Genomic DNA, 25,935 nt, shown 5'->3' on the forward strand with positions numbered 1-25,935 from the left:
AGCAGGGGAGGGTCAGAGAGAGATGGAGACACAGAATCCGAAGCAGGCTCCAGGCTCTGAGCTAGCTGTCAGCACAGAGCCTGACATGGGGCTCAAACCCACAAACCATGAGATCATGACCTGAGCCAAAGCTGGAAGCCGATGCTTAACCAACTCAGCCACCCAGGCGCCCTATAAATAAAATTTTTAAACAGTGCTTTTAAAAAAATCCAAGCTGGAGCCCTCCTGTCCGTTCCATTTTGTGGCAACATCCCCGTAGCCCCTGACAAATACAGATAAAGTGCGCGTCCCGCCACCCCGCCCCCACGGCTGTGTTCCAGGGCCGGTGTTACCAGGGGAGGGCAAGTGCAGAGAGGGCGGGCAGATGTCTTCAATAAAAGGTTCTGCTGTCTTGGTTTTTTTAACATTTATTTTAATTTCTTGTTTCAAAACTACCTTCTCTTGCAGCCTACTTACCGCCATCAGTGATGCTCCCCCCTCGGCGTTTACAGACCCTCCTGCGGCAGGCGGTGGAGCTGCAGAGGGACCGGTGCCTGTACCACAACACCAAACTCGACAACAGCCTAGATTCTGTGTCTCTGCTCATAGATCACGTGTGCAGTAGGTAAGAGAACAGTTTCTTCTCTTCCAAAGTAGGCTGACATCTCACAGACTCAGTACAAACTCTGTTAAAAGGTTTTCTTTTTTGGAGTCTTGTCCTGTGGCATTGAAACCATTAGTGGCTGATCCAGCGTTCACCAGTGGGGCTGCACTTCTGAAGCGGATGCTTCCGGAGAAACATGTGTTTGTGCAGCAACCCTCAGCAGGAGAGGGTCCTCCTCTTGTCTGTGGGTGGGTCCAGCCATCTCTGTGAGGGCTTGTGAGCAGTGTCAGGTGGGGATGCCACGGACCCGAGTGTTGGCCGTGCTTGGAGGCCAGGACTCTGTTTCTGGACACTTCACTATTTTAACAGTGGCCCCAAGTCTTTCCTGCCTGTAAAGATCATGAAAATACTTAGTTCCTCATGGAAGGTCTGCTTTTTAGCAAGACCTGGCCCCTGCACTAAGCATGGCTGGAGTCGAAGGCATCACTTTCTGGTTTCGGTTTACTGCTGTATCTGTCGAAACATGTAATTTAACTTGTAGGGATTGAGGCTCTACTTTTGATATTAGGAGTATTTTGAATGAAAATGCCCCTACAATTTTAATGATAATCTCCAAGTTAAAGCAGAGCTCTAATTTTGAAGGTACTGAAGAACAGGGCACCTGTGGGGCTCAGTTGTTCAAGTGTCTACCTTTTGATCTCGGCTCAAGTCATGATTTCATGGTTTGTGGGTTTGAGCCCCACATTGGGCTCTTTGCTGACAGTGCAGATCCTGCTCTGAACTCTCTCTCCCCCTCTCTGCCCCTCCCCTGCCCACATGCATATTGTCTGTCTCTCTCTATGTCTCTAAATAAGATACTAAAGAACAAATCTGGAAATTTTTCAGACATCAGGAGGGAAATGATTTGGTTCTGGTGAAGCAAACACAAGCAGCTGCAGTGGGCCTGCCCGGTGTCTTTTCCCAAAGACCCCTGCAGAAGCACTGGCGTGGGCAGGCAACAAGGACACAGGCCGGGGTGGGCTCCGGGTGTGGTGACCAGACGTTGGTGTGCCTGCGCTGGGATTGGAGCGGAAGTTGCCAGGTGTGCGCGGAGCGCTTGGGGTGTGGGTTGGTGTCGCCTCCCCTCCCCAGATGCGGTGAGAACAGGAGGCTGCCGGTTGGGCTACAGCAGTGTCATTGGCCTTCATGTAACAGATGATGACTTGGTGTGTGTCTTAAACTTGCTGAAAGTGATTGATTAGAGTCCTTTTCCTTTTTCCTGTTTTACTCTTTAACGTTGGTCTTTAACTTAGGAGAATTTCTGAATTAAATAGAGGTAGGAGATTATAGTTAAAAGGTGACATTTCATCCTTCACAGCGCCTTTAGGGACCTTGAGATAGTTGTGAACCCAAACCTTTCTTTTTGGTTCATGAACTTGCTGCTAGCAGAGCACACTGAACACTATTGGCGATGGCCTTTACGGTTCAAGAGGTGTTAGTGGGCGAAGGGCTTGCCTTCCTGTGGAAACTGGAATCTGTAAGCATGAAACCCGCATTTTACTTGATGTTGGTAGCAGCACCTGTGAAAGTAAATGATGGAAAAGGTTTAGTCTGACCTTGTCCTGCCCTCAGATCAGGGATCAGGCTCTTAGACCCTACGTCAAGAGCACTCCTGAAGTTGTACGTGGGAATGAGAGTTAATGCTTTCCAGAACTCGTTGATTGGAAGGTCTCCCCTATAGTCTTAAAAACAAAGTGAAACTTTAACTTTGTGCTTCTACTAGTTACCAGCGCGCGCACGCACACACACACACCCCCACCTGCCTCAGAGTCTGCTGCTCAAGGTAGTTCCCTGCTGTGCGGTCACAATGACTGTGTCCATCACTCCGGATTTCTGCAGCCAGCGGCAGCCCCACACAGATGTGGGTGACAGACAGCTTCTTCATTAAACCCACTGACTGCTGTGCAGACTCTCTCGTGTCCCTGCAGGCTGCTGCCCGCTACCAGCCCCTCTGTTAAGTGTGTGCTCCAGGCGGTTTCTTTTTTCATCCGACCTTCCTCCTCTGGGTTCTAATGGTGCCCGTATCCAGGTGAGGGCTACAGAATTGCTCTCCTAAGCCTTGCACCTTAATATAACTGTGCGTGTCGCTTAAGGGTCTTAAATGCAGCACATCCAAAGTGGAACTTCCCTCTCTGCCTGTCCCTGCGTAGTCTGCCTTTCCTCTTAAATTCTGTCTCAGTGAAGGCCTCCACCTGCCCAGCCTCTCCAGGCTGGAGCACCAGGACTAAGCCTAGCAGCACGTCCATGGGCACACTTGAACGACACCAAGGAGGGGCCCGGCCCGTCAGGCATAAAGTCAGGATACACATCTTTACAGCGAGCTGTTCCTTTGTTGCTGAGCTAGGAGAGGACCTGGATTTGATTTAATTTCTAGTACTCTCCTTTCATCTAGAGGTCTCCAATAGAAAATTCACTCTTTTATTATCTGCTGTACTCCTTATGGAAATTAGGTTACATTGAAACTAGAAAATTTAACTCATAAATTAAATCTTAGCATGGAAATCTAAATACCAACTTTTCTCTCTTCTCTCTGGAGGATAGAGAATTGATTATGAATAAGTGAACGAGAACTTTCAGAAATCCTAATCAGCACTAAGGAATTTTCTTTAGATCACATGTCATTTGTATTTGTAATAGTGAATGCATATTTTTGGTTCAATTTGTGGGCTTTTCACCAGCATCCAGGGGAAGGATGTTTCCATAGGTAACTTTATAAGTATTAATTTTTTTAGTAAAATATTGTTATGAAATATTTATAGAAATTTAAAATGTGATGATTCAGTGATTAAAATGCTACACTGTTCAGTTTTGGGAGGTGCTATTTTTAACACCATCTTTTTTAACATTTTTTTCATAGAGAGAGTGAGCAGGGAAGGGTCAGAAAGGGAGGGAGTCCCAGAATCCAGAGCAGGATCTAGGCTCTGAGCTGTCAGCACAGAGCCGGACGCAAGGCTCAAACTCCCAAACCGCGAGATCATGACCTGAGCCAAAGTTGAATGGCCAATGGACTGAGACACCCAGGCGCCCCAACACCATCTTAACCTTTAATTTTACTTGAAAACAAAGTCCTCAACTTTCACTTGTATACATCTAAAATTAGGCTTTTAATAAGCCGAGGGCTGTTAAGTTTTTCAAAAATTATTTAATAAAAATAATGACAATTTAAATAGTTCTTTAATGATTATCCAGTAGACTGGATGATTTGCGCCTTAAATTCTGATTATGAACTGGCTCAAGAACATTTTATTGTTCTGATTTTAGATCTGTCATCTCACTGATCATGGGGTCAGTCTTACCCGTTTGAATTATTGTGTGTTTCATGCCTAAATATAAAGTGTTTCTCACTGAGTAAAAGATATCACTATTGATTACTACCCTCAAAGGAGGAGAAATACTGTTGATATTGAAAGTACTTACTTGACTGGAATTTTATCCAACAGTGTCTTGAAAAATACAACTTAAAGAATGATAATGGAAAGAAAACTGGTCTTGGAGAATCCACCATGGCTTTAAATACTAGTTATCAGTCTATGATACTTGTTATCTCTGTCCTCGGAGCCTTATGAAGATGGAGAGATTTCCTTGCCGTGCAAGGTGGTCTTGAGAACTAGCAGTGCTCCACATAAAGTCTGCAGCGCAGAGCTGGGCATCCAGAATGTGCCTGGTAAATGTCAGCTGGTATCGATTATGTTTTAGATAGAGAATAATAGTTTAATATTAAACCGACTTACAGACCATCCGAAAGTTTAAAGCAGCCTGCAAATCAAGTGCTAAGGTAGATCGATGGTCATTGTGTGCAGATAAAGAATGTTCATTTGGTTTTAAATATATATTACTTATCAGGCTGATGAATTGATAGAAATATATTTTTAGATTATAGATTGGGTAAAACGTAAGGAAGACCATTTTTCAAGACAGACTTAAAAGTTCAAGTCATAGGGATGAAAAGTACAGCACAGGTACTAGTCGATAGTGTAGCACGCCTGTTGCGGCGAGCGTTTGTGAGACGTGATGGTTGAGCCGCTGCGGCCCACCTCAAACCAGGCACTATCGCCTGTCAAGTGCACATCTATTAAGAAGAGGACAGTTTATCTGCTCATGTTTAGATGACTTTTTTTTAATCTTACAGAGACTGTTGTAGGGCTGTGCTGTCCCAAAAGTAGCCAGTAATTTATATGTGACTATTTACATTTCAACTTTAAAGAAACAAATATAAGGGGTACCTGAGTGGCTTAGTCAGTTCAGCGTCCGACTTCGGTTCAGGTCATGATCTCACAGCTCGTGGGTTCAAGCCCCGCGTTGGGCTCTGTGCTGACAGGTAGCTCAGAGCCTGGAGCCTGCTTCCAATTCTGTATCTCCCTCCCTCTGTGACCCTCCCCTGATCGCACTGTCTCTGTCTCTCAAAAATAAATAAAAACCATAAAAAAATTAAAAAATAAAGAAACAAATTAAATTTAAAACTCAAGTTCCTCAGTTGTGCCAGCCACCTGTCACTTGGCCGGGAGCCCCACGTGTGGCCGGGCTCAGGCTGGGTGGTCCTGGTCCGGAGATTTGCCAGGTTAGCTCAGGAAGCTGTCCAAGGTGCTGTGGTGGGAGCTGGGAACCAATCGGATGGTTTTTTTCAAGTGAGTTTAAAAGTGGTGTAAAAGGTGTTGAGAATAGTCATTCTTGTGGTAACTCCCTCCTCTTTAGGTTGGTGATTGTAGAAGTCTCTGCCCATAGTTTAGAATGAGCACTGCCACCTCCAAGGTGCTCCCCAGGTGTCAGGCACTGTCTCCACCCTCTGCCTTCACGGCCTCCTTCTTGGACTCTACCTTGCGTAAGGAATTTCAGGAGGTGGGTCCCCTTCTCTATAGTTTATGGTGGGAAAAACTGAGACCGATTAAAGGAGTTTCGCACTTTGTGGGAGGGAAACTACCTGATAAGTGGCTGACCACTGTGGCCCCTCCCAGACACCGCACTGCTCGGCTTCCTCCCCGTGGGGTATTAGTGATCGCTCTTGAGTATCTCTTGCATTCCAGGAACTTTAGATGTTTTTCTCCTCCTTGGCAGAACCCTGTCAGGCATAGATGAATCCCATTTTATAGATGAGGGAACAGAGGCTTAGAGGAGGGCGTGACCTGCCAGACACAACAGCTCACGACCCACACTCGCCTGATGCCTGCCGTCCTTCTGTTAGCGTATATCCTTCCTGATGCCGGCCTGCTCAAACGAGCCTGAACACCTGACTGTTAGTTTTTATTCATATGAATTGACTTAATCAGACCCCAAATTCTCTGATGGATACGTACTTTTACTCTTTTTTAATCTTGAGAACGGGGATAAAAAGAAAAACTTGTACAGTGAAGCAGACTTCGGATTACTAATTTGCCCTGAGAGGCCGTGATTGATGTTGTCACCATCTTCACCAAACCAGGGGAGCGTGAGTCTCCAGGTTTATGAGGGTGTTGATGTCTCGTTTGTGAAGTTTTTGATCCCCACACAGTTCTATCACCTTTTCACCTTTTTTGTCGTTATTACTCTACTTGGTTTCCAACGAAGAATTACTTGTGGACTTCTCTGTTTTAGGAGGCAGTTCCCGTGTTATACTCAGCAGATCCTTACGGAGCACTGTAATGAAGTGTGGTTCTGTAAATTCTCTAATGATGGCACGAAACTAGCAACAGGATCAAAGGATACGACAGTCATCATATGGCAAGTTGATCCGGTACGTTCCGCACCTCAGGTGTGTTCAGACAAGAAGGTGACAGGTGATCAAGTCGACTACCTATTCATAAAGCATACATATGTAAATGGGTTCTTTTCTAAGAGCATTTTCCCGTCATTTTTGTCCTGTCTTCCCTCTTGCCGTGTTGTCTAGATGATACACATACACCAACAGTGCACGCAGATTACATGCCAGCCCTGAGTCCGTGCACATGTGATCTGGCTTTATCCTCTACTCACACCTCTTGTTTTCAGATGAGGAAACCGAGGTAGAAGTTAAATGCCCAGGCTCTTAGAGCTCATAAGTGGCAGAGTGTAGACTCAGATCCAGGAACGGTTTTGCTCCAGACTCACTGCTCTCAGTGCCCCTGCCAGTTTGTTAACACTTGATTTCCAGATTAGTACAGTGTCCATTGTGTCACAAGTTAGGAACGACTCATTAACCATTTTGCCTTCTGAATCTTTTTTTGTTTAATTATTTTTGAGAGGGAAAGAGCACAAGTCAGGAAGGGGCAAAGAGAGAGAGAATGAGAGAATCCCAAGCAGGGTCTGTGCTGTCAGAGCAGAATCTGACACAGGGCTTAAACTCACAGACCTTGAGATCAGAACTGGAGCTGAAATCCAGAATTGAACACTTAACTGGTCCACGCAGGTGCCTCTAGAAGGAAATACTTTCTTTTTTTTTTGATGTTTGTTTATTTTTGAGAGAAAAAGAGGAGACACATAATCTGAGGCAGGCTCCAGGCTCTGAGCTGTCAGCACAGAGCCTGAAGCGGGGCTTGAACTCACAAACTGTGAGATCATGACCTGAGCCAAAGTCGGGCGCTTAACTGACTGAGCCACCCAGGCACCCCAGAAATATTTCTTTTAATAAATTATTTTTTTTAATGTTTTATTTATTTTTGAAAGAGAGAACATGAGCAGGGGAGGGCCAGAGAGAGGTGGAGACACAGAATCTGAAGACCGTACAGAGCCTGACACGGGGCTTGAACTGTGAGATCATGAGTTGAGCCGAAGCTGGACACTACCAACTAAGCCACTCAGGTGCCCCGGAAATACTTTTTAAAAAAGAATCGGGCACCTGACTGGCTCAGTCCATAGCACATGCAACTCTTGATCTCAGGATTGTGATGAAAGGTAAATAAGACCTACTCTTTGCCATAAAGCAGGCTTTCTTTTTTTTTGTACCACATACTACTATGGCAGTCTGATGGCTCTAGGGACCCCCCCCTCCCAAATAAAATTTTTATTTTTTTATGGCTTTTAAAATTTTTTAAAAATATTTTTCATTTATTTTTGAGAGACAGAGCGTGAGCAGGGGAGGGTCAGAGAGAGAGGGCAATACAGAATCTGAAGCAGGCTCCAGGCTCTGAGCTAGCTGTCAGCAAGGAGCCCAACGCAGGGCTCGAACCCACGAACCGTGAGATCATGACCTGAGCTGAAGTCAGACGCTTAACTAACTGAGCCACCCAGGTGCCCCAAGTACCAGGTTTTAAAAGTAGTGATGAGTGAGCATACATATTTCAGGATAGCTAAGAAGTAACATGATGTGAAAATATTTGAGATTTCTGTTTACCGTCACCTTATACTACCTAAAATATAGTATGTGAATGTCCCTCGTGTATTACCTAATGCCACCTTGTTAACTGCCTTCAAACAAGATTGAAGGAGATACTGAATTTCAGGCTGTGGTTAGTGAAAATAAAGATGTGCACTTGTCCCATTCAAGTTCAAGGACCCCTGTTTCTGTCCCTGAATGACTCTTTACAGACCACAGGTGAATCTCTGCAAAGGGAAGGAAGTCATGCAATATGTACAAAGTGTCATGAAACCACAGGTGAGCACACCTAGTCTGACCTTGATGTGCACAACACAGGGAGAGACAGGAAGGGACATTTTGGGGTACCCTCCCTTACATTCAAATATAAGACTAGAGTGAGTAAGGCAAAGAGTGGGAAATCAGACTCAGAAAACAGTGTGGGATCTAATCTTGGCCTTTGAGTACTATTCCAAGGAGTCGAATTTCAGCAATTATTTGTAAGATGTCTGAAAAGAAAGTTTATCAGACTATGCTTTATTAATGTTTTCTTTTGGCAGCAGCCTGTAACAGTTCCCTCTGTTTGGCATGTATTTACTGAACACATGCTGTATGTGAGGCCTTATCGTGAGCTCATGATCATACAGTGTCCCTGTTCTATACTGGGCACTACAGGGGCTCAGAGAAGAAGCCCCACTGGAGCTGGAAAGCAAGACAGAGTAAGATGAGTAAGTCTTAGGAGGATGAGTAAACAGTTACTTAAACGAACTAGTTACTACTGGCCCTCGGGTCCAGGAGGACACTGCTGGCATCCAGGCAGTTCCAGGAAGAGGCTGTGCTGCACACTAGGAAATGAGGTCATGATGGAAAGAACAGCCAGGCAAAGGGGGTCTTGTATGCTTTGCTGGGGACTTTGGGCCTTTATGCCAGTGTCGCCCAGGGTGCTGTTGCCAGAACAGGAGCTCCAGGTGAAGAGTTTTTGTGGCCAGATTAGCTTGGGGCATGCAGAATTAATGCTCTTGTTTCAGTTTTAAGAAGCCGTGGATTTTAGGGTTAAGTGTGATGGTATTTTGTTATGTCAAGTACTGTCTGAAAAACTCGTAAGAAAGTTGGTGATCCTCTTGAGTATATATTATATGTGTGTGTGTTTTAACAGAGAAAAAAGAATACATAAGGACCTTTGAGATTTGAGTTGGTGTGAATTCAGTGCCTAATTTCTTTTAACAGGTTTTCTGACCTTTTCTCCCCAAAAAACACTTTACTCGTTTTCCCACCCAAAATCTAGCCATCCATGAACATGGTATTTCCACTTGGAATAGGTTAGTATAGAGACACTATGCTTGTGAAGACCTAGTATTAATATTCCCATTGATGTTTTGCTTTTTTTTTCTTTAGGATTAATTAATATGCATGAAACAATTAGCTTTTTAGTTACATACTACTAGAGTAATTTGTCATCAGTTTAGAAGTGAATCTTTGGATAGATATGAAGGACCACTGTGAATGAGAGTTTCTTGCTGGAAGATCTTGTGCCTGTTAAATTATTCCGGTGATTTTCTGCTCTTATACAGATAACCCATGCCTGTTAGCCTTCTCCCAGAGAAGAATCATAAGTATAGTGTTAGTTTTGTCAAACGATGGTGGTTTGGACAAGGTGATTGAATAAATGATAAACTTAGGGTCCAGTGAAGAAACAAAGTACATTAAACACATCTGTTTGTCAGTGACATTTCTGGAAAAAAAAATCTCTCAACCTATATGTATTAAAGTAGTTCATCAAAGTCATCCCTAGCTACTTCTGGGTCCTCACTGTTGTAATCCTGGAGGTTCAATACTTGTCTCAGTCTTTGATCAAAGCCTAAAATTGAACTCTTGGCTTCCTTCCCCCTCTATTTCCTATCCACACAACACAAACGTACAGGTTGTCTCATTCTGTTGTGTGTGACCTCTTGCAGTCCAGACTGTGTTCATCTTGGATGGCGTGTCTTGTCTTAGCTGTTAATGGCTGTTGTGTCGACTCTTTATGGGTGTCCATATCCTGTTTGTTTTGACTCACCTTCTGTGTCCTCCTAGAGCCAGATGTGACGTCACATCGTCCCCAGCTTAAAACTCATCAGTGGCTCTCCTCTCACCCTTAGCCCAAAGTGAAGGTATCTGCTCTTCGGCCCTGTCAGTTGCCACCTCCCCTCTCATGGCGCAGTTCCTCCTGCACGGCTCATGTGGGGGCCTGGGCAGGGGCATGCCTCCCATGTTCACAGACTTCACCTCCTTCCCTGTACCGTGGGGGCAAGGGAAGTAACCTTGGAGACTGACGAGGGTCACTCCAGGCTTGCTCATCCTGCCCTGCTGCAGCCAGCTCTGCCGGGGGGACAGTCAGAAAACAATGTGGCCACTCCTTGGTGTCACAGGGAGAGGTGGCAGCTCTGCTAATGTGTGTGGACCCAGAGGAGACTTGTTCACAGTCATACTGGCATTAGGTATAATAGCTAAAAACATGGAAACAGCCCCCATGTTGGTCAGCTGCTGAGTGGATATACAGGGTAGGACATTTCCCCCAGATGCGGTAGTCATCAGGGAAAAGGAACAGAGTACTGACCCCAGCAACAACACAGAAGAACTCTGGAAACAGGATGCGGAGTGAAAGAAGCCGATTGCAGAAGACCCATATTGGATGATTTCACTTGCACGGAACATCCAGGATAGGCAGGTCCGGAGAGACAGGAGTGGTTGCCGGGGGCTGCGGGGAGGCAGATGGGGGCAGTGGCTGCCAGTGAGTACGGGTTTTTTGTAAGGCGACAGAATGTCCTAAGCGTACTAGGTCGTATACTTTGAGAGGGTGAGTTTTATACTATGTACCTTCTGTCTCGAGAAAGCAGTTTTCAGAAATGGAAATGTACCTGTGACTGCGCCTGCTCTGTGTCCCTGAGTGCATCACCAGGAACAGCGTGCATCCCTACATTGGCCTCTAGCACATGGGGCCTGGTGCATGGTGGATGCTTACTGGATGTCACTGTGTGGACATGTCTATGAAGCAAGCTGTTCAGGCTTCAGTTGGGGGGAGATTGGTGAAATCTGTGAAAACCTCCTCAGGATGAATTATGTTCTCAGAGTATACCCTTGAAGCTCTGTGAAGTAGGACATGGACTCTAACCAGGTGGTCTCTTTTCCCCTCAGGACACACACCTGCTAAAACTGCTTAAGACATTAGAAGGACATGCATATGGCGTTTCATACATCGCGTGGAGTCCGGATGACAACTATCTTGTTGCGTGTGGCCCAGACGACTGCTCTGAGCTCTGGCTCTGGAGTGTACAGGTGAGCACACTCCGCCCCACTGGGGCCTACAGACGGGCACCTTGCACACGCACACACTCCTTATAACCACACCCCCCATGGAGGAGAGCCATTCAGCCCCCTTAGCAAGGAGAATCCATTTAATGGAACCCAGGTGTCCAAATGTGTAAACAAATATGCTGAGCATGAGAGAGTTTGGAAAAGGAGGAGGAGTTGTGGACTCAGTGTTTACTGTGGGACCCCCCACAGGCCCCCCCCCACCCCTGGAGGGGACCCTGCAAGTTCATAGTTGGATATACACGGAAAGGCCCCGTCAGGTGGGGCCTGACTTCTCACCCCGGTGGCCGCACCGTCATCTCCTCGCCCATGTGTGATGTTCTCATCTACTGTGAGAAACAGTGAAGTTTCTGTTCTTATTAATAAGGGCTCCATTACTGTCTCTGAATGAGAACTTGGCCTTTATCCAGGGTCCCATTTTTTTTAAATTAGCATTAATTTCCCTCCATTAATTTTGTACTATGTTTTGGAAACCTTATAGTTACAATTTAAGGGTTGTGTTTTGTCAACTTCCTTCTGCAAGATGGCTGGTTCCATCCTGTTCTTTTCATTTTTCTGACTTGAGGCCAGAGCGTGGTCCAGGCTATGATTTGAGTGAGTTGATGGGGTAGGACTGGGGTTCGGGAGTCTGGAAGTGAGTTGGTTTTTACTTAGAGTGGAGCTCAGACTCTGCAGAAGTGTACACCAGAGGTGAGCACACTCTTGCTCTGCTGCTGCCCTGGGAGGCTCTGTCACTGCTCGCTTACTATTGACATGTATGCCCCCTTTCTTAAGGAAAACATTCCAACATTAAGAAAAGTGGAAGAATACAGCACTGACCTGTGCCCCGCACCCTGTATTCAGCAGTTAATGTTCTGTACATGCTGTGTGGACACGTGTGCGCACACGTGTAGATGTGCATACACACTCACATAGACATCCACGTCCAAAACATTTGGGAGGAAATTACACATAGAATCTTTTACCCCAAATACTTAAACACATACCTCCTAAAAAATGTTTTCCCATATAACACATGTTATTGTCTTAACCTGGCAACATTAACTGTAATTAATCCTCTAATATCTAATGTTTGATTCATGATCAGACACGATGCCGTTTTTATCAAGCCAGTGTGTAAGCGGTGTGTGTGCGTGATCTGGTTCAGGGAACAGCAAGGCACAGGGGAGTCGATGGCTTTCTCTCAGTAAAACAGGTCTGAAGTGAATCTTCCCTAAAAGACAGAGTGGGTTTTTTTTCCATTAAAAGCTTACTCCCCTCTCAAAGAGCAGAAGACGCGTGTAGTCATAACTCCACAGTGGTAGACTTGGAATTTACGGTGGCCGCAGCCTTCCTGTGGGTCAGTCCTGGGTTCCAGGACGGTCATAACGCTGTTCTCGCTCACCTGTTTGCCTGTGGATTACTCAGTGCATCTGTTACTTAGTCTGTGTTCACCTTATTCCTTTATATTTTTAAGCGGTTTCCTAGTTTTATACTCCCTCATATATGTGCCGTCCTGAGCATAATAGAAGACCAGTTCTGCCTGCAGAAACACGTGCTAGCGTGTCTGTGACAGGAAGAGTGGAGGATTTAGCTGTTGTGTGTGTACTTGTGGTTCTAAACTTCTGTTTCTCTCAAGCACCCCAAAAAGCTAAGGAGGTGAGAGCGATTAACAATATAAGGGAAGGTTTTAACAGTGCTGGACTTTTTTCCCCCGCAGCATAAGGGAGAGTTCTGGTTTTCTAGTATTGTGTCCTCCTTGCTTTTATTACTTGGTCCCATTTCCTGATCATACACTTTGTTTTCACTTTTTTTCTTTTTACTTTTGATTACCCATTTCTCACAGGAAAGTTATGCCCATGTACATTTTGTTACATGAAGGGCAGCTAATCTCTCTCAGAGCCTGTTTCTAATCCATGAACAAAATGGAGTCGAGACTAGATTAAATGGTATGTGTCTACCTTCTAAATTGAATAACCTAGAAAAAATAAGAGGAGAACATTTAAGTGTTGTAACCACTAAATAGTCGTTCGTAGTTGGGAATAGTTTAAAATGGCTATGCTAAACAGTAAAGAGTTCCTCTTTTCTGTTATTTTTAGTTGAGACAAAATTAGATATTGGAGCGCCTGGTGGCTCAGTCGGTTAAGCATCCGACTCTTGATTTCAGCTCAGGGTTTGTGAGTTTGAGCCCTGTGTCCGGCTCTGTGCTGACAGTGTGGCTCCTACTTGGGATTCACGCACAGGTGCAATTGCTTGCTTGCTCTCGCTCTCTCTCTCTCTCTCTCTCTCTCTCAAAATAAATAAAAACATTAGATATCAGAAAAGTAATTTTCATTTCTCTCTTCCCATCTTCCCTACTACATTTTGAGCATCTCAAATACAAACTTTAAAGTAATTTAGAATTGCCTGCACCCCTCCCCTAGTTCAAGGGCACAGTTTTTCAATCTGTTAATCATGTTCTTGAGGAATTGCTAATGGCATTAACCGCAGTTTTAGAATAAAATTTGTAAAGAACTATGGAGTGAGGGGAAGTGGGAACTCAGAAGGAACCGGCCTGCAGCAATGAGCTTTTTTTTATCATGTTCCTAATTTCTCTTCCGAGGCCGCAGTGTTTTTGTTTGTTCATTTGATTTTTGTGAGGCCAGTTAAAATAGTTGGTCCCTCCAGTTAGGAGGAATACACTAATCAGATAGCCCAGTCACGCTTGACTTTTCTTTTATATAAATTCCCTTTAGAAGAATAGCTGAAGGGCTTATCCACAGTTTTCTTTCTTTGTAGACGGGAGAGCTAAGGACAAAGATGAGCCAATCTCATGAGGACAGTTTAACAAGTGTGGCTTGGAATCCAGACGGAAAACGCTTTGTGACTGGGGGCCAGCGTGGCCAGTTCTATCAGTGTGTGAGTATTTCATGCGCCTTTCCTCGCCTCTGATTGTTGTTGTGTTTAAAGAATTCGCTTGCCTTGGTATCTTTTATAAGATGCGTCCTGTGAAACTATTTTGCCATCATTGTGAACGAGCATGTGCAGAACTGCCCGTGCTATTTTGCTTTGTATACAAACTGTGGACTTCGAGTTTAGTAAAACATAAAAAATTAACAAACAGTTTGTTCTCGTAAACAAGTTTCTAATGTATAGGATTGAAAACATTTTACTACTTTTCTTGTGAGGTTTTAGGATTTTTGTATCAAAAATAATGCTGAGTTTTAGGAGTAGATGGTCTTAAGTATTTGAGGACTAAAAATGGTGATGAGAGCTACCAGAGAACCTTCTAGTCTTATTTGAAGTGTCTTGATTTGCATCTGCCCTGTGCATCTTGGACTGGTGGGCCGACAAGCAACTGGTCTGGTGGGCACTAAGCAACAAGTCCTGTGACGAGGCTGACTCGGCCAGGGGTGCGACGTCATCACCCTGCCTGCTCGAGGCTGGTGCCAGGGGCGCTCGGGACGTGATTTTAGGACCAGAATTAAACAAGATCGTGAATCCCATAAATCATTCAGTGCAGCTGAAGATTGAGCATCATGAAGACTTACGTGTTCGTCACAGACCGTGATGTCTTCCATTAAGCTGGCCGGGGCACCCGTGCTTATAAGCCCTTGGTTCTTTTTTGTCCCCAGTCATCTCAACACGGTGTATTGATGAATACGTGATTTTCCCATATTTTAAATGGAGTTTTTATTCATGGTCTAATGTACTGTACTAGTTTTATTTTTCCGTACTCAGTTTTGCTTTGTTTTCACGGAGGTATAATTGAAATGTAACATATTAGTTTCAGGCGTACAACATAATGATTTGATATTCGTGTGCGTTGAACATTGTAACCACAGTAATTGTCCACTACCCTCCAAAGTTGTCATGAGGACTTTAAGATTTGCAGTCTGCAAGTTAGTCACCACGCTGTACACAGCGGCACTTAAACCGTTTGTTCTTGAGTCCCTGGCCGCAAGATGCCCACGATGTCTCTGCTGCCTCGCAGTCCCTGTGGTGTTGACCCCTTTGGAACAAGGACTTGGTAGCTCCGTCCCCTGGGGAACTGGACCAGGGTGCCTCTCTGACCTTTGTACATTCAACAAGAGAATGATCTTGAAGGTTCTGATCTGTAGAACACATAACGGTTTGGAGCACGTTATATGTTTTTAAAGCGTCCTAGCACATTCTGCGTTCTGTAAAGCTACAATTTCAGTTATTTTTTCCAGATCACAGCTTCTGAGTAGTTAGGACAGACCCCAGCATAATGCACTTTAAAGGAGCATTTGAATTCTTTTCCAATAGTAGTGAGGCCCTTACTTGGAATTCTAGGATTCTTTCTTTCTTTGTATTTATTGTGTTTGCCTGTGCCTGGCTGGTTATTGAGATAAGCTAGATTTTACAGAGATTCTCTGCCCCCCCTCCCCGACAGTTTTATTGTAATGAAATTTGACCTGTATTCAAATTTTGGTGACTAAAACCAGCTGTGGAACAATGAAGTTGAGATCTTGGTGGGGGGCGGGGGGGACCTTGCTGCAGAAAGACATTGCTAAGAGATTCCTTCTGTTCTTTGTTTTCCGTGCGCCGTTTAGCATTGGGGCTCACAGTGGCTTTCTCTGCAGGATTTGGATGGCAACCTCCTTGACTCCTGGGAGGGGGTCAGAGTGCAGTGCCTCTGGTGCTTGAGCGACGGCAAGACGGTGCTGGCGTCAGACACGCACCAGCGGATCCGGGGCTACAACTTCGAGGACCTTACAGATAGAAACATGTAACTCCTTTTTGTATCTGTTACGAATTCACTGACTTCTATAGAAATGTGTGGTGGGACTTGCTATTGTAGAAGAGGGTTTGGTTTGACTGCTCAGAGTGGTGGGGCCAGGGGTGCTTAGTAACCAGAGACTCCAGTTTTCTTCCTTGATCAAAATACGGTGTGTAGTGCCGATTACAGGCAGAAGTGGTCTTTAAACTTAGGGAATTTTCTATTTTGATGATGTGAATGTCTTGATTCTCAGTACGTTGCTTCTGACACATTTTTTTCTGGTTACAGAGTACAAGAAGATCACCCCATTATGTCTTTTACTATTTCCAAGAACGGCCGGTTAGCTTTGTTAAATGTAGCAACTCAGGTAAGCCTGCCGTTCTCACAAAGAGTGAGGGCAAATTTTAATTGTGATTATCAGTGCGTGTGTATATAAACAAATAGTTCTACAAATTCTTTTTCTTCGAGACTGCTGTTTTTACAGATTCTTAAATTTTACTGCATGTGTTTGACCATCACTTCCGTGTGTAGAGTCCACCATAAATTTATCAGAACGTTGGCATTTTGCATAACTAGAAATTGAAAATGGCTATCATCAAGCAAAGGGAAGTTCACAGATGACTTTTTAAATTTTTTTTGAGTTGAGGTAGAATAAATACATGTTTTCTTTTGCCTGCAGGGAGTTCATTTATGGGACTTGCAAGACAGAGTTTTAGTAAGAAAGTATCAAGGTGTCACGCAAGGGTTTTATACAATTCATTCATGTTTTGGAGGCCATAACGAAGATTTCATCGCTAGTGGCAGTGAGGGTGAGTCGTGTGCGCCGTCGGCATGTGTGTACAGACGGGGCGGGAGCTCTGTGTGTTAAGGTGGCCATGTCACCAGGCAGATTCCGGGTGTTAACAAGGTTAAAAATCACATGAGACCACTGGTTATTTCCCCTTTGGTGGAGTGACTTCGTCCTCCTCTTCCCCCCAAATCAGTAGTGCCTGCTCTGGCCGCGTGGGGGCGCGCCTGGTGCGTGCATCAAATCAAGGTTTACTTAAGTCTGAACTCTTTCGAATGCTGGCGTGTTTTCACGAGGCTGGTTGCGTGCAGAGGTTAGTAGGATCCAAATAGGTTGATTATGATGATTTACCTGAACAAAATTGACGACAGCTAGATTTTCAGTGTTTAGTGGCTTAAGAGAATAATTTAGTTTCATAATTCTAGTCAGAAAAGCTGAAATTCTAGAGCAGTCTCTACTACCTTTCAGAGTAGGCATGCTCTCCAGTCTGCTGACGTCAGTGTTTAAGGCAGACTTGTTCCTAAAGTAGTCCAATTTAAAAGAGAAATTGTTTAAAATATGCAACACAGGTAGTATACTTTTTAATGTGATAGAAATACCAGGAACAGGAAATTACTGCAAATTTTCATTGGCCATATTCTTCTTGAGTACCCACTTACTGTTCTAAGTACTAGGGCAGCAAATTATTTAAGTCACTTTTAGAAATACTGACTCTAGTTTTACAACCCAGACCAAGGAACTTGATTATGTTGCTAACGGTCCATTTATTGTAGAAGGTGTTTGCCACCTGTCTTGACAAAAACCTGATCTCAGCAGACAGAGGGTCACAGAGCAGCGCCAGAGGTTTTCCTCTGTGTACAAGATAGACTTAAGAACTAGGCCAGGGCCAGGGCACCTGGGGGGCTCAGGCAGTTGAGCATCTGGCTTTGGTTCAGGTCATGATCTCACGGTTTGTGGGTTCGAGCCTCGCATCAGGCTCTGTGCTGACAGCTCAGGGCCTGGAGCCTGCTTCAGATTCTGTGTCTCCCTCTCTCTCTGACCTCCCCTGCTCATGCTCTCTTTGTCTCTCAAAAATAAATTAAAAACATTGAAAAAAAATTTTCTTTAGGAGAATAGGACAGGGCTGCCGGAGTGGCTCAGTCGGTCAAGTGTCCAACTCTTCATCTTGGCTCAGGTCGTGATCTCACAGTGTGTGAGTTCAAGCCCTACGTTGGGCTTTGCATTGACAGCATAGAGCCTACTTGGGATTCCGTCTCTGTCTGTCTGTCTGTCTGTCTGTCTCTCTCTCTCTCTGCCCCTGCTCTACTTGCGCTCACTCTCTCTCAAAAGTAAACTAAAAAAGAAATCGGGACAGAGACTTTTAGTGATTCATACAAAGCATATGGATTTATTTTTTTCCTTAAAAAAATACATCAGATAAGATTGAGAAGAAACAAGAGTGGTTTGTAGGTGACATTTTTGAAAAGTTTATGTTTTTCCAGTTAGGAATCCTTTTTTTTTTCATGGTAGTTTAAGCGTATTATTTTTGCCCAGGTTCTGCACTGGGTCCTACTTTGACTCGGTCCACGTTTGTGCAACCTTCTGCCTGCCCGTCAGCTTCCCCCCAGGCCTCTCGCAGCCCCGCAGCCCCTCTTAGGCCTCAGCCTTTGTGGACGTCACACATGCACTAGAAGCACCCAGAGCTCCGTCTGGAGCCATTAGCCCTAGTGACACAGTCCTTTTGTTCTAGGCCCTGAACGAACTTCGAACTAATGATGAGTAACATTAACTATAAGATATTCTGTTCGGGGCTAAAAGTGACATGTACCCAAAGTATCCGAGACGCACGTTTTCACGGCTCAGGTAGTGTAGGCCAGTTCTGAAAACGTCCTGAGCACCATGTGGACATAGTGAATGTCTTCTGTCCTGAGGCGATCACATCACTTGTCGTTCGTTTGCAGGGAAAATAATCCAAGAACCTTCCAAACCCCTAACCACATGAATGCCAGTGTGAGATAGAGCAGTGAGGAAGCCTCTTCCCAGAGGAGTTCTGCTGTTGCTCCAGCTTGTTCATCGTTCTGACGATGTAAAAGAACTTGTTTTACTATTTGCCCTCACACGAGCTGCGGGGACCCTGTCCGGCAGTGACCAGCAGGGCTCGGTCAGCAAGCCCGTGGCTCTGACCCCAAGCCTTGCCTCACCCCACAGGTGGCTAATCTGCCAGTCTGTCTGTCTCCGTGTGTTTTCTTTTGTGCAAGGAGAAAGGATTGAACAGCACACGCCTTCTGGGAGATCCGTTAGTTCTCCAGTGAGGGTCTCAGCGTTTGCTTCATACACACACGTTAGATGTCCTTTCCCCCAAAGGCCTGACTGCCCCTCACCAGACGTTCCCACGATGGCCACTAGTGGCAGATCTTGAGGTTGACCTCTTTTCTAACTCAGCCAGTATTCTTCCCCCTGTTTAAGGACCATCACTTCACAGTAACATTTGGGGGATCCTCTGTGCCAGGCTGTTTTCAAAACTCTTTCTCACACACAAACTAGTTTTACCCTCATGCACGAGGAGGTAAGTCCAATCCCTCCTGTAGAGCTGAAGCATCGCCAGAGGCAGAATACATGTCCTCGGCGATGGGGCTGGCCAGAGGTAGTGGGTGGCTGGGCATTGGGTCATCATAGCTTCAGAACCCCGACCATCCCTGAGCCCAGGAAGGGCGTGAGCACAGCAGCACCAAGTGTGGGGGTGGGGGGAGACAGGACCTAGTGTGTGCTAAATACCCTGTGAGGGGTCTGCTGTCACCCGCATCATTGCTGTTTCTGAATTTGGACACATTGCTTTTCTGTCCTCTCCAGTTTCTCCAGCATTTATTGTCTGCCCTAGATTTGTTGACATCAGGAGATCTGGACTGTGAACTGTTCCTCAGGTCTTATAGAATATTGTCGATTTTGTGATGACTTGAGAGCTAATCAGTCACCTTTAAAGAGAAAATGTATATTTTATTATAATGGTTTTTGGGGCGCCTGGGTGGCTGGATCGGTTAAGCATCCAACTTCAGCTCAGGACATGATCTCACAGTTTGTGGGTTCAAGCACCGCATCGGGCTCAGTGCTGACAGCTCAGAGCCTGGAGCCTGCTTTCCATTCTGTGTCTCCCTCTCTCTCTGCCCCTCCCCTGCTCATGCTCGCTCTCTCACATTTGCTCTCTTAAAAATAAACATTAGAATTTTAAAAAAACAATATCAATAAAATGGCTTTTTTAGAGTAGCTAATTTACTGAACTGCTCATGTCACATCTCATTTTAAGTCCTGATAATCACATCACATGTTCTGTGTGTAACAAATGATAAATTGAAGATCAGTAGGACAACTGCCTAACTTTTCTTTATATTGCTGTTCATTCAGATCACAAGGTTTACATCTGGCACAAACGTAGTGAACTGCCCATCGCGGAGCTGACAGGGCACACGCGCACAGTCAACTGTGTGAGCTGGAACCCACAGATCCCATCCATGATGGCCAGCGCCTCCGATGACGGCACTGTTAGAATATGGGGACCAGCACCTTTTATAGACCACCAGAATATTGAAGGTAACCCCAGTGTGTGGCAGCCCGCACTCTCTTCCGGTGAAAATGTTGCCCCAATGGCTACAGTTGCGGGACTTTTAGTGTGGGACATGATTTATGTTCTCCCTCATTTAGAGGCTTTATACTCTCTTCTTCCACAGAAGGAGAGTAAGTATGTGAGACACAGGGGTTTGTGTGTGTGTGTGTACGTGTGTGGGATGACAGTGGGGAGAATAATCTGGAATGTGCCACCTCCTTCAGATCCACTGGGTGTGGTCAGTTCAACAATCTATGGAAAATCTGGCTTCTCAATGCAGGAAGCATTTTATACTTTTATACCCATACAAACGAGCCAGTATACAAAATTTGAACCACTTTAGAATGGTAGTGATTATAGATTTTATGCTTAAAACTAAACCCGTATAGAACCATGCAGCACCCCAGCCCCTGTGCAGAGAAGAGGGAAGGAAACTGAATTTCCCCCAGACCTCAGGGCCAGCCAGGCCTGCCGGCCCGGTCGTGAATGTGCGGGCTTGCGTGAACCCTCTTGGCCCTCCGGGAGACTGTTTACCCTCAGTTCAGGAGGGCTGTAGATGGAATTGGGGCGAGCCTCACTCGAGTGCTGCCGGCCTTTGAGTCCCAAATCCAAAAGAGTTTTCCCACCACCTTGGGATGCTTGGCAATGAAGCAGGCCCAGAGCGAGGAAGCAAACCGTGAAAGATGAGGCTCCATTGAGCAAGACGTTGTCTCTGGAGGGAAGACATGATGAGAAATTTTACGCTGCTCTGCTCTCAAACGGAGCAGGTGAACTATTTTGTTTGCTTAGAAGAAGTCCCTTACCTAGAAAACGGAGAGATTTGTGCTCAGCGTGTCCCACCTAAATATTCAAGTGAGAAAGGCAGCCAGCTGCTGTCAGATGAGAGTAAGGAGACTGAAGACGCAGGGGTGAAGTTTGCAAACTACTGTCAGCAGTTCAAGGCCCAAAGGGCCATTGGTCTGTGCGTCCCTGCACGGCCGACCCACTTCCTCTGGGAAAGCCCCGAGGACGCAGCCTCTGCCTCCTTCGGTTTCTGGGCAGGGCCCTAACAGATGTTGCATAAGTGCATCACAGATTGTGCGTTTCTAACCTCACTAGTCATTTGGAAGTTCTCTCTTCAAATAAGATTTGAAGAAGTAGAAGAGTCTTTGGTCTGTACTATCAGATTGACCTTCTAAGTGGATTTATTTTAGAACACCCATGAGCTTCTGGCTCTATCACAGTGAAGAGCTGCTATGCCACTCCCTGGGTTTAGTTGATGCAGACGTACCAAACGTGGCGCTGCTGTGGGATCTGGTCCAGGCCAGCAAGTCTGCCTCGGGTTTTAGCAACATCAATAGAGCCGTAAAACAGGAAAACCACTTCCAGACATATAACCGGACATGTGGCTGTAGGCCACCTACAAAGCTCTCTTCTGGTTCTTCCCCCACTCGAAGAAAATTTTTTTTTTTATTAATTAACACCTGTTTGGAATAGAAATTTTGAAAGTGAGGCTGAAGAAAGTGACAGCCAAAACCTATGACACTTTTAGATACTATTATAATTGTCATAATGGTGGAGCTCCATGCTGTATTTTTTGAGGAAGGTAGGAAATGGAACAGGGTCTGGCTATGATACATGCTGCAGCATGCACGACACAAAAGACTGCTTAGTGTGATTCCATTTGTATGAAGCATCCTGAGCAGGCAAAGCCACAGACTCTGCAGGTAGACGGGCTGGGGGCTGGTGTGTGCAGATGTGTGCCCATGCAGGATGGAAACATTCTCCGGTTGTTGGCAGTGGTGGTGGTACAGTGCTGGGAACACACCAGCAGTAACTGTGGAGTTGTGCGCTCCAAGTGGGTGTGTGGTGTGGAATGTGAACTCTGTCCGCAAAGCTGGCAGACCTACAGCCAGAGAGGGGAGGCTGACAACTGTAAAACTCGAGACGAGCGAAGCCAGGCCCTAGTCACAAGGCCATGAGAGTATAGCGTGATTGCTCACTGGGGCTCTCCAGAGTCCCAAACAGTGAATTTAGACAGTCCCGTATAGGCTGAGACATGAGACGGACACTTGTTTTAATGATTATGCTGGAAATGTCGAGTATGTGCCTTGGTGTGACTATTTTTCAGTGGGAGTATGTGTTGTAATGTCACGATGTCAGTATTGAAACTTACTAACTGGTAACTTTTTTCTTCCCCTCCCCTCTCCCCCTCCCTCCCCCCAAACACGTTTCATCTTGTCCCCCTTCAGAGGAATGCAGTAGCATGGATAGTTGATGGCGAGTGTGGAGCAGACGGCTTCCGTTTAACTTAAAATTAGTCGTATTTTAATGGCTTGGGATTTGGTGCAAACAAACATGATTGATAGCTGGACAGACATGCTCGTCATGAAAAAAAAGAACCATTTCTGAAGCCCGATTGGGGCCAAACATTTACACCTTGCTTCATAGTAACCAGTTGAGATGAAGCACGTCGTTAGAACGCTGTTGGACGCCATGTCGAATCGCCCCCATCGGTCGTGAAGGACTGTGCTACATTCAGGCTTACCCACCGAACTCCGTATATATATTGTTTTCCCTCCTGCCTTTTGTCTGGTGGGACACCATTCTTGTTGCTCTTCTGTGTAATGAAGTTTAAATGCTTGTTTGGAAAAACTTTATTTAACAGTTTAGAAGGCTTGATAGAAGGAGTGCATTAGTCTGAAGAGTACACATTGGATAGGAAAGAGTTTCCTCCTTTTGTTTCTCCAGATCTTTCCGCCTTATTTAGCTTGAGATCTTTGCAGCTTGGTTCATGGATTCTAGCCGTTGCCCGTTGTGCAGTAGATACTGGTCCAGATGACAAACCAGTGAACTATGTCAAAAGCACTCTCAATATGACATTTGACAAAAAGTTTTGTACTTTTCACATAGCTTGTTGCCCCGTAAAAGGGTTAACAGCACAATTTTTTAAAAATAAATTAAGAAGTATTTATAGGATTAAAGTGACTTCATTTGTATACATTTGGAATCTAAACCAGCTTAAAAGAGTTTCCTCTATGACTTAGATATGCAGTGCTCTTCTGGAATCCCACATGAGACTTTGTCAGAAACAGAGCTTGGAAGGACGTGACACAGGAAATCCAGAGTAATCCCTTGAAGGTTTGCCCCTTTCCATCCCCCACCCCGAAGGAACATCAGTACCTGATGTCGAAGAAATCCAAGATTCAAAAGGAAAGAGTTTTAAACCTATACCAACAGGAGAGATCGGTAGTGAGTCAGCGTAGGCTTTCTGCAGAGCACGATCCGAGCTGTTCCTGGCTTGGGAGGCTGTTCTTACGGGGGTCCAGCACAAGTGGAAGGCAGGCATGACCACTGGGGAAGTTCGTAGTAGGACAGAGGGTGTTAGAAGACTCCGCAGGCCACAGACCGAAACTGGGTTTAAAACCTCAGGGTCCTGTATCTGAATTGCCCTTAACGTTTTGACCTACAGAGGGACACTCCTCAGTTTCTCCGATCTTGCCATATGAACCTCATTCCAAACTGGTGCTGTGCGTAGTCTTTGCCTCCCCTTCCCCTGGTAGCTCAAGGAAGGGTTTCCTCTGTGGAAAAGCACTTTTAATCTTGAGAATTTCACAGTTAAAAGAGGCCAAAAGCCCGATGTTCACATTGTGCTTTTAAATCCCACCACAGCCGGGCGCAGTGTACTTGGTCTCCTTTGAAACCCCCTCCCTGGTCCCACCGAGGGTCAGAGGGGCCGTGGCTATTATGGTGGGGGGAGGAGTGGCAGTGCCCCCGAGATGAGGTTCTGGTGAGGACAAGGGCCTCTGGGGCCCGGGATCCACAGAGCAGAGCAAGGAAGGGCTTGGGTGTCGGGGACTGTCCCATAGGGGCCGGGGCATCAGGGGAGATGAAAGAAAACCACAATTGGCCTTAAAATAGCATGGATTCTCCCAAAAGCTCATAGCAACAAGACCATGGTCAGCAGGCCATTTTATCCAACTGGTATGTCAAAGATTTCTTGAAGCTGCATTTTGCAGAAACCTCCACTTAGAGAATCAAGAATTCCTGTTTTGATACTTCTAAGTTACGATAACCATCTGTTACAGTTTACCTGGTACTTCATTTTTCTTAACTAAAATTACTTCTTACTTTACGCTTGAATAAAAATCTTCATTGGTAACTGTACATAATTCAGTGGCACCTTCTCTTTACCGCAGTTGAGTTAAATCCAGTCACGTCCTCTGCCCCGAGGCGGGTAGTTACCGCACGCCCGTCTCCACAGCAGCATCTAACGAAACATGGGCATGGAAACCCCACGGCTGCTGACAGGTTAGACGCACCCCCGAGGTGGGCGGCCGATAGTGGGGTTCGGCCCTCGCCTTACCCAGCTGCCTCCACATAGTTGAGAAACATTCTAAAAGAACAGAATAAGCGGATGGCCCACTTGCCAGAGAACACAGAGGAACGACGGTGCCGAGGTCTCCGGGGCTGTGAGCCCGCACACGCACGTGCCGTGCCCTGCATCTGCCTCGAGGGTCCCAGAGGGCGGCAGGGCGGGGTGACCCGTAGCTATGAAGTGACCAGCTCCGACAGGGCTCTAGTCTCTGCGTAGGCTCGAGAGCAAGGGGACCGCCAAGCCGGTGCGACATGCTAACGTAGAAACTGAAAAGTACCAATACTTTTTGCACGTAGATCAAAAATAGAGTGGAGAGTTTGGGCTCCAAAAATCAGGTTAGTAGGCTCATTTCCATGTGCTTAAAAATGTTTTGTTGCTGTTTGTTGATGAAGGGCTAGAGCAAGTATGAAAGTAAATGTCTTTTGCCTCCAAAACAGTCGGTTAGCAATAGTACAGTATTGGGTTTGAGGATGGCCGGGGCGGGTGGGGGTGGCGATGGAGAGGTTAGGCGGGGGCGGGCATGGGGTTTGTACCGTTAGTGTTCCCACCCTCTGCATTCTCGCTGCTCTTCTAAGCCAGGTACACGTGCTGTGTTTAAACCAGGTAAGTCGTTTAAACAGGAGAGTGTACTGGCCAGCGTCCCTTCAGATGGGCCCGTGACTGTGGGTGGCAGAGCGAAAAGGGATTCCCTAACTTTAAATACGAACTAAATGATTAACGTCACCTGCCTAGTTGAAAGGGGGAAAAAAATCGCAACTTTCTGTCAATATTTGCCTGAAATCACGCTCGTAGGAAGACGAATTTTTCATTCTTAGTGGGGCTCCGTGGCATTAATAGAAAACCCTTCTTCCCCACCCCTCCCCACCTTGAAATTTTCTTTTTTAGGGTGTTGTTTCCTGCACACAAGAGCTGACCTATCACCTCCGCTCACGGTGGTTAATGTCTCGCACATCTCTTGAGAGGGCAAATCTCCCTGTCACGCTCTTTCACAGCAGAAGAATGGCAGCTTTTGAATGGGGAGGAAAGAAGACATTTTTCTTAATATCCTTTTTGTCCCATCTCTAAAACGTAAACATACCTGGCTTTAATTTTAATTTCTCATTTAGACTTCAACTCTCTTTCGGCCTTACTCTCCAAAAGATCACTTGGGTTTTCAAAACCATACCTGATTTAATATAAACTGCTCACTTTGAATGAAGAGGTGAATTTGCGTTTATTAACACTTAGACACTTTGTAAAAACAGGGTGAACTGAACCGAAATTTTCAGTGTCGGTGAGCTGTTGTTATGGTAGCTG

General features: G+C 45.6%; 1 protein-coding gene across 2 annotated transcripts in view; it reads left to right on the top strand.

The window, feature by feature from the left end:
* Positions 1-23,245, top strand: part of WDR26 (WD repeat domain 26) — a 36,460-nt gene extending 13,215 nt beyond the window's left edge. For both annotated transcript variants that reach the window (XM_029934925.1, XM_029934924.1), the window contains exons 6-14: positions 448-604; positions 6,191-6,329; positions 11,040-11,180; positions 13,974-14,093; positions 15,782-15,927; positions 16,207-16,285; positions 16,598-16,727; positions 20,084-20,269; positions 22,514-23,245. In XM_029934925.1, the coding sequence (XP_029790785.1) occupies positions 448-604; positions 6,191-6,329; positions 11,040-11,180; positions 13,974-14,093; positions 15,782-15,927; positions 16,207-16,285; positions 16,598-16,727; positions 20,084-20,269; positions 22,514-22,539 (1,124 nt within the window). In that variant the 3' untranslated portion in view covers positions 22,540-23,245. The remainder of the gene's footprint in view (positions 1-447; positions 605-6,190; positions 6,330-11,039; positions 11,181-13,973; positions 14,094-15,781; positions 15,928-16,206; positions 16,286-16,597; positions 16,728-20,083; positions 20,270-22,513) is intronic.
* The last annotated feature ends 2,690 nt before the right edge of the window (positions 23,246-25,935 follow it).

The sequence above is a fragment of the Suricata suricatta genome, chromosome 3 (assembly GCF_006229205.1).
Source record: "Suricata suricatta isolate VVHF042 chromosome 3, meerkat_22Aug2017_6uvM2_HiC, whole genome shotgun sequence".
Lineage (NCBI taxonomy): Eukaryota > Metazoa > Chordata > Mammalia > Carnivora > Herpestidae > Suricata > Suricata suricatta.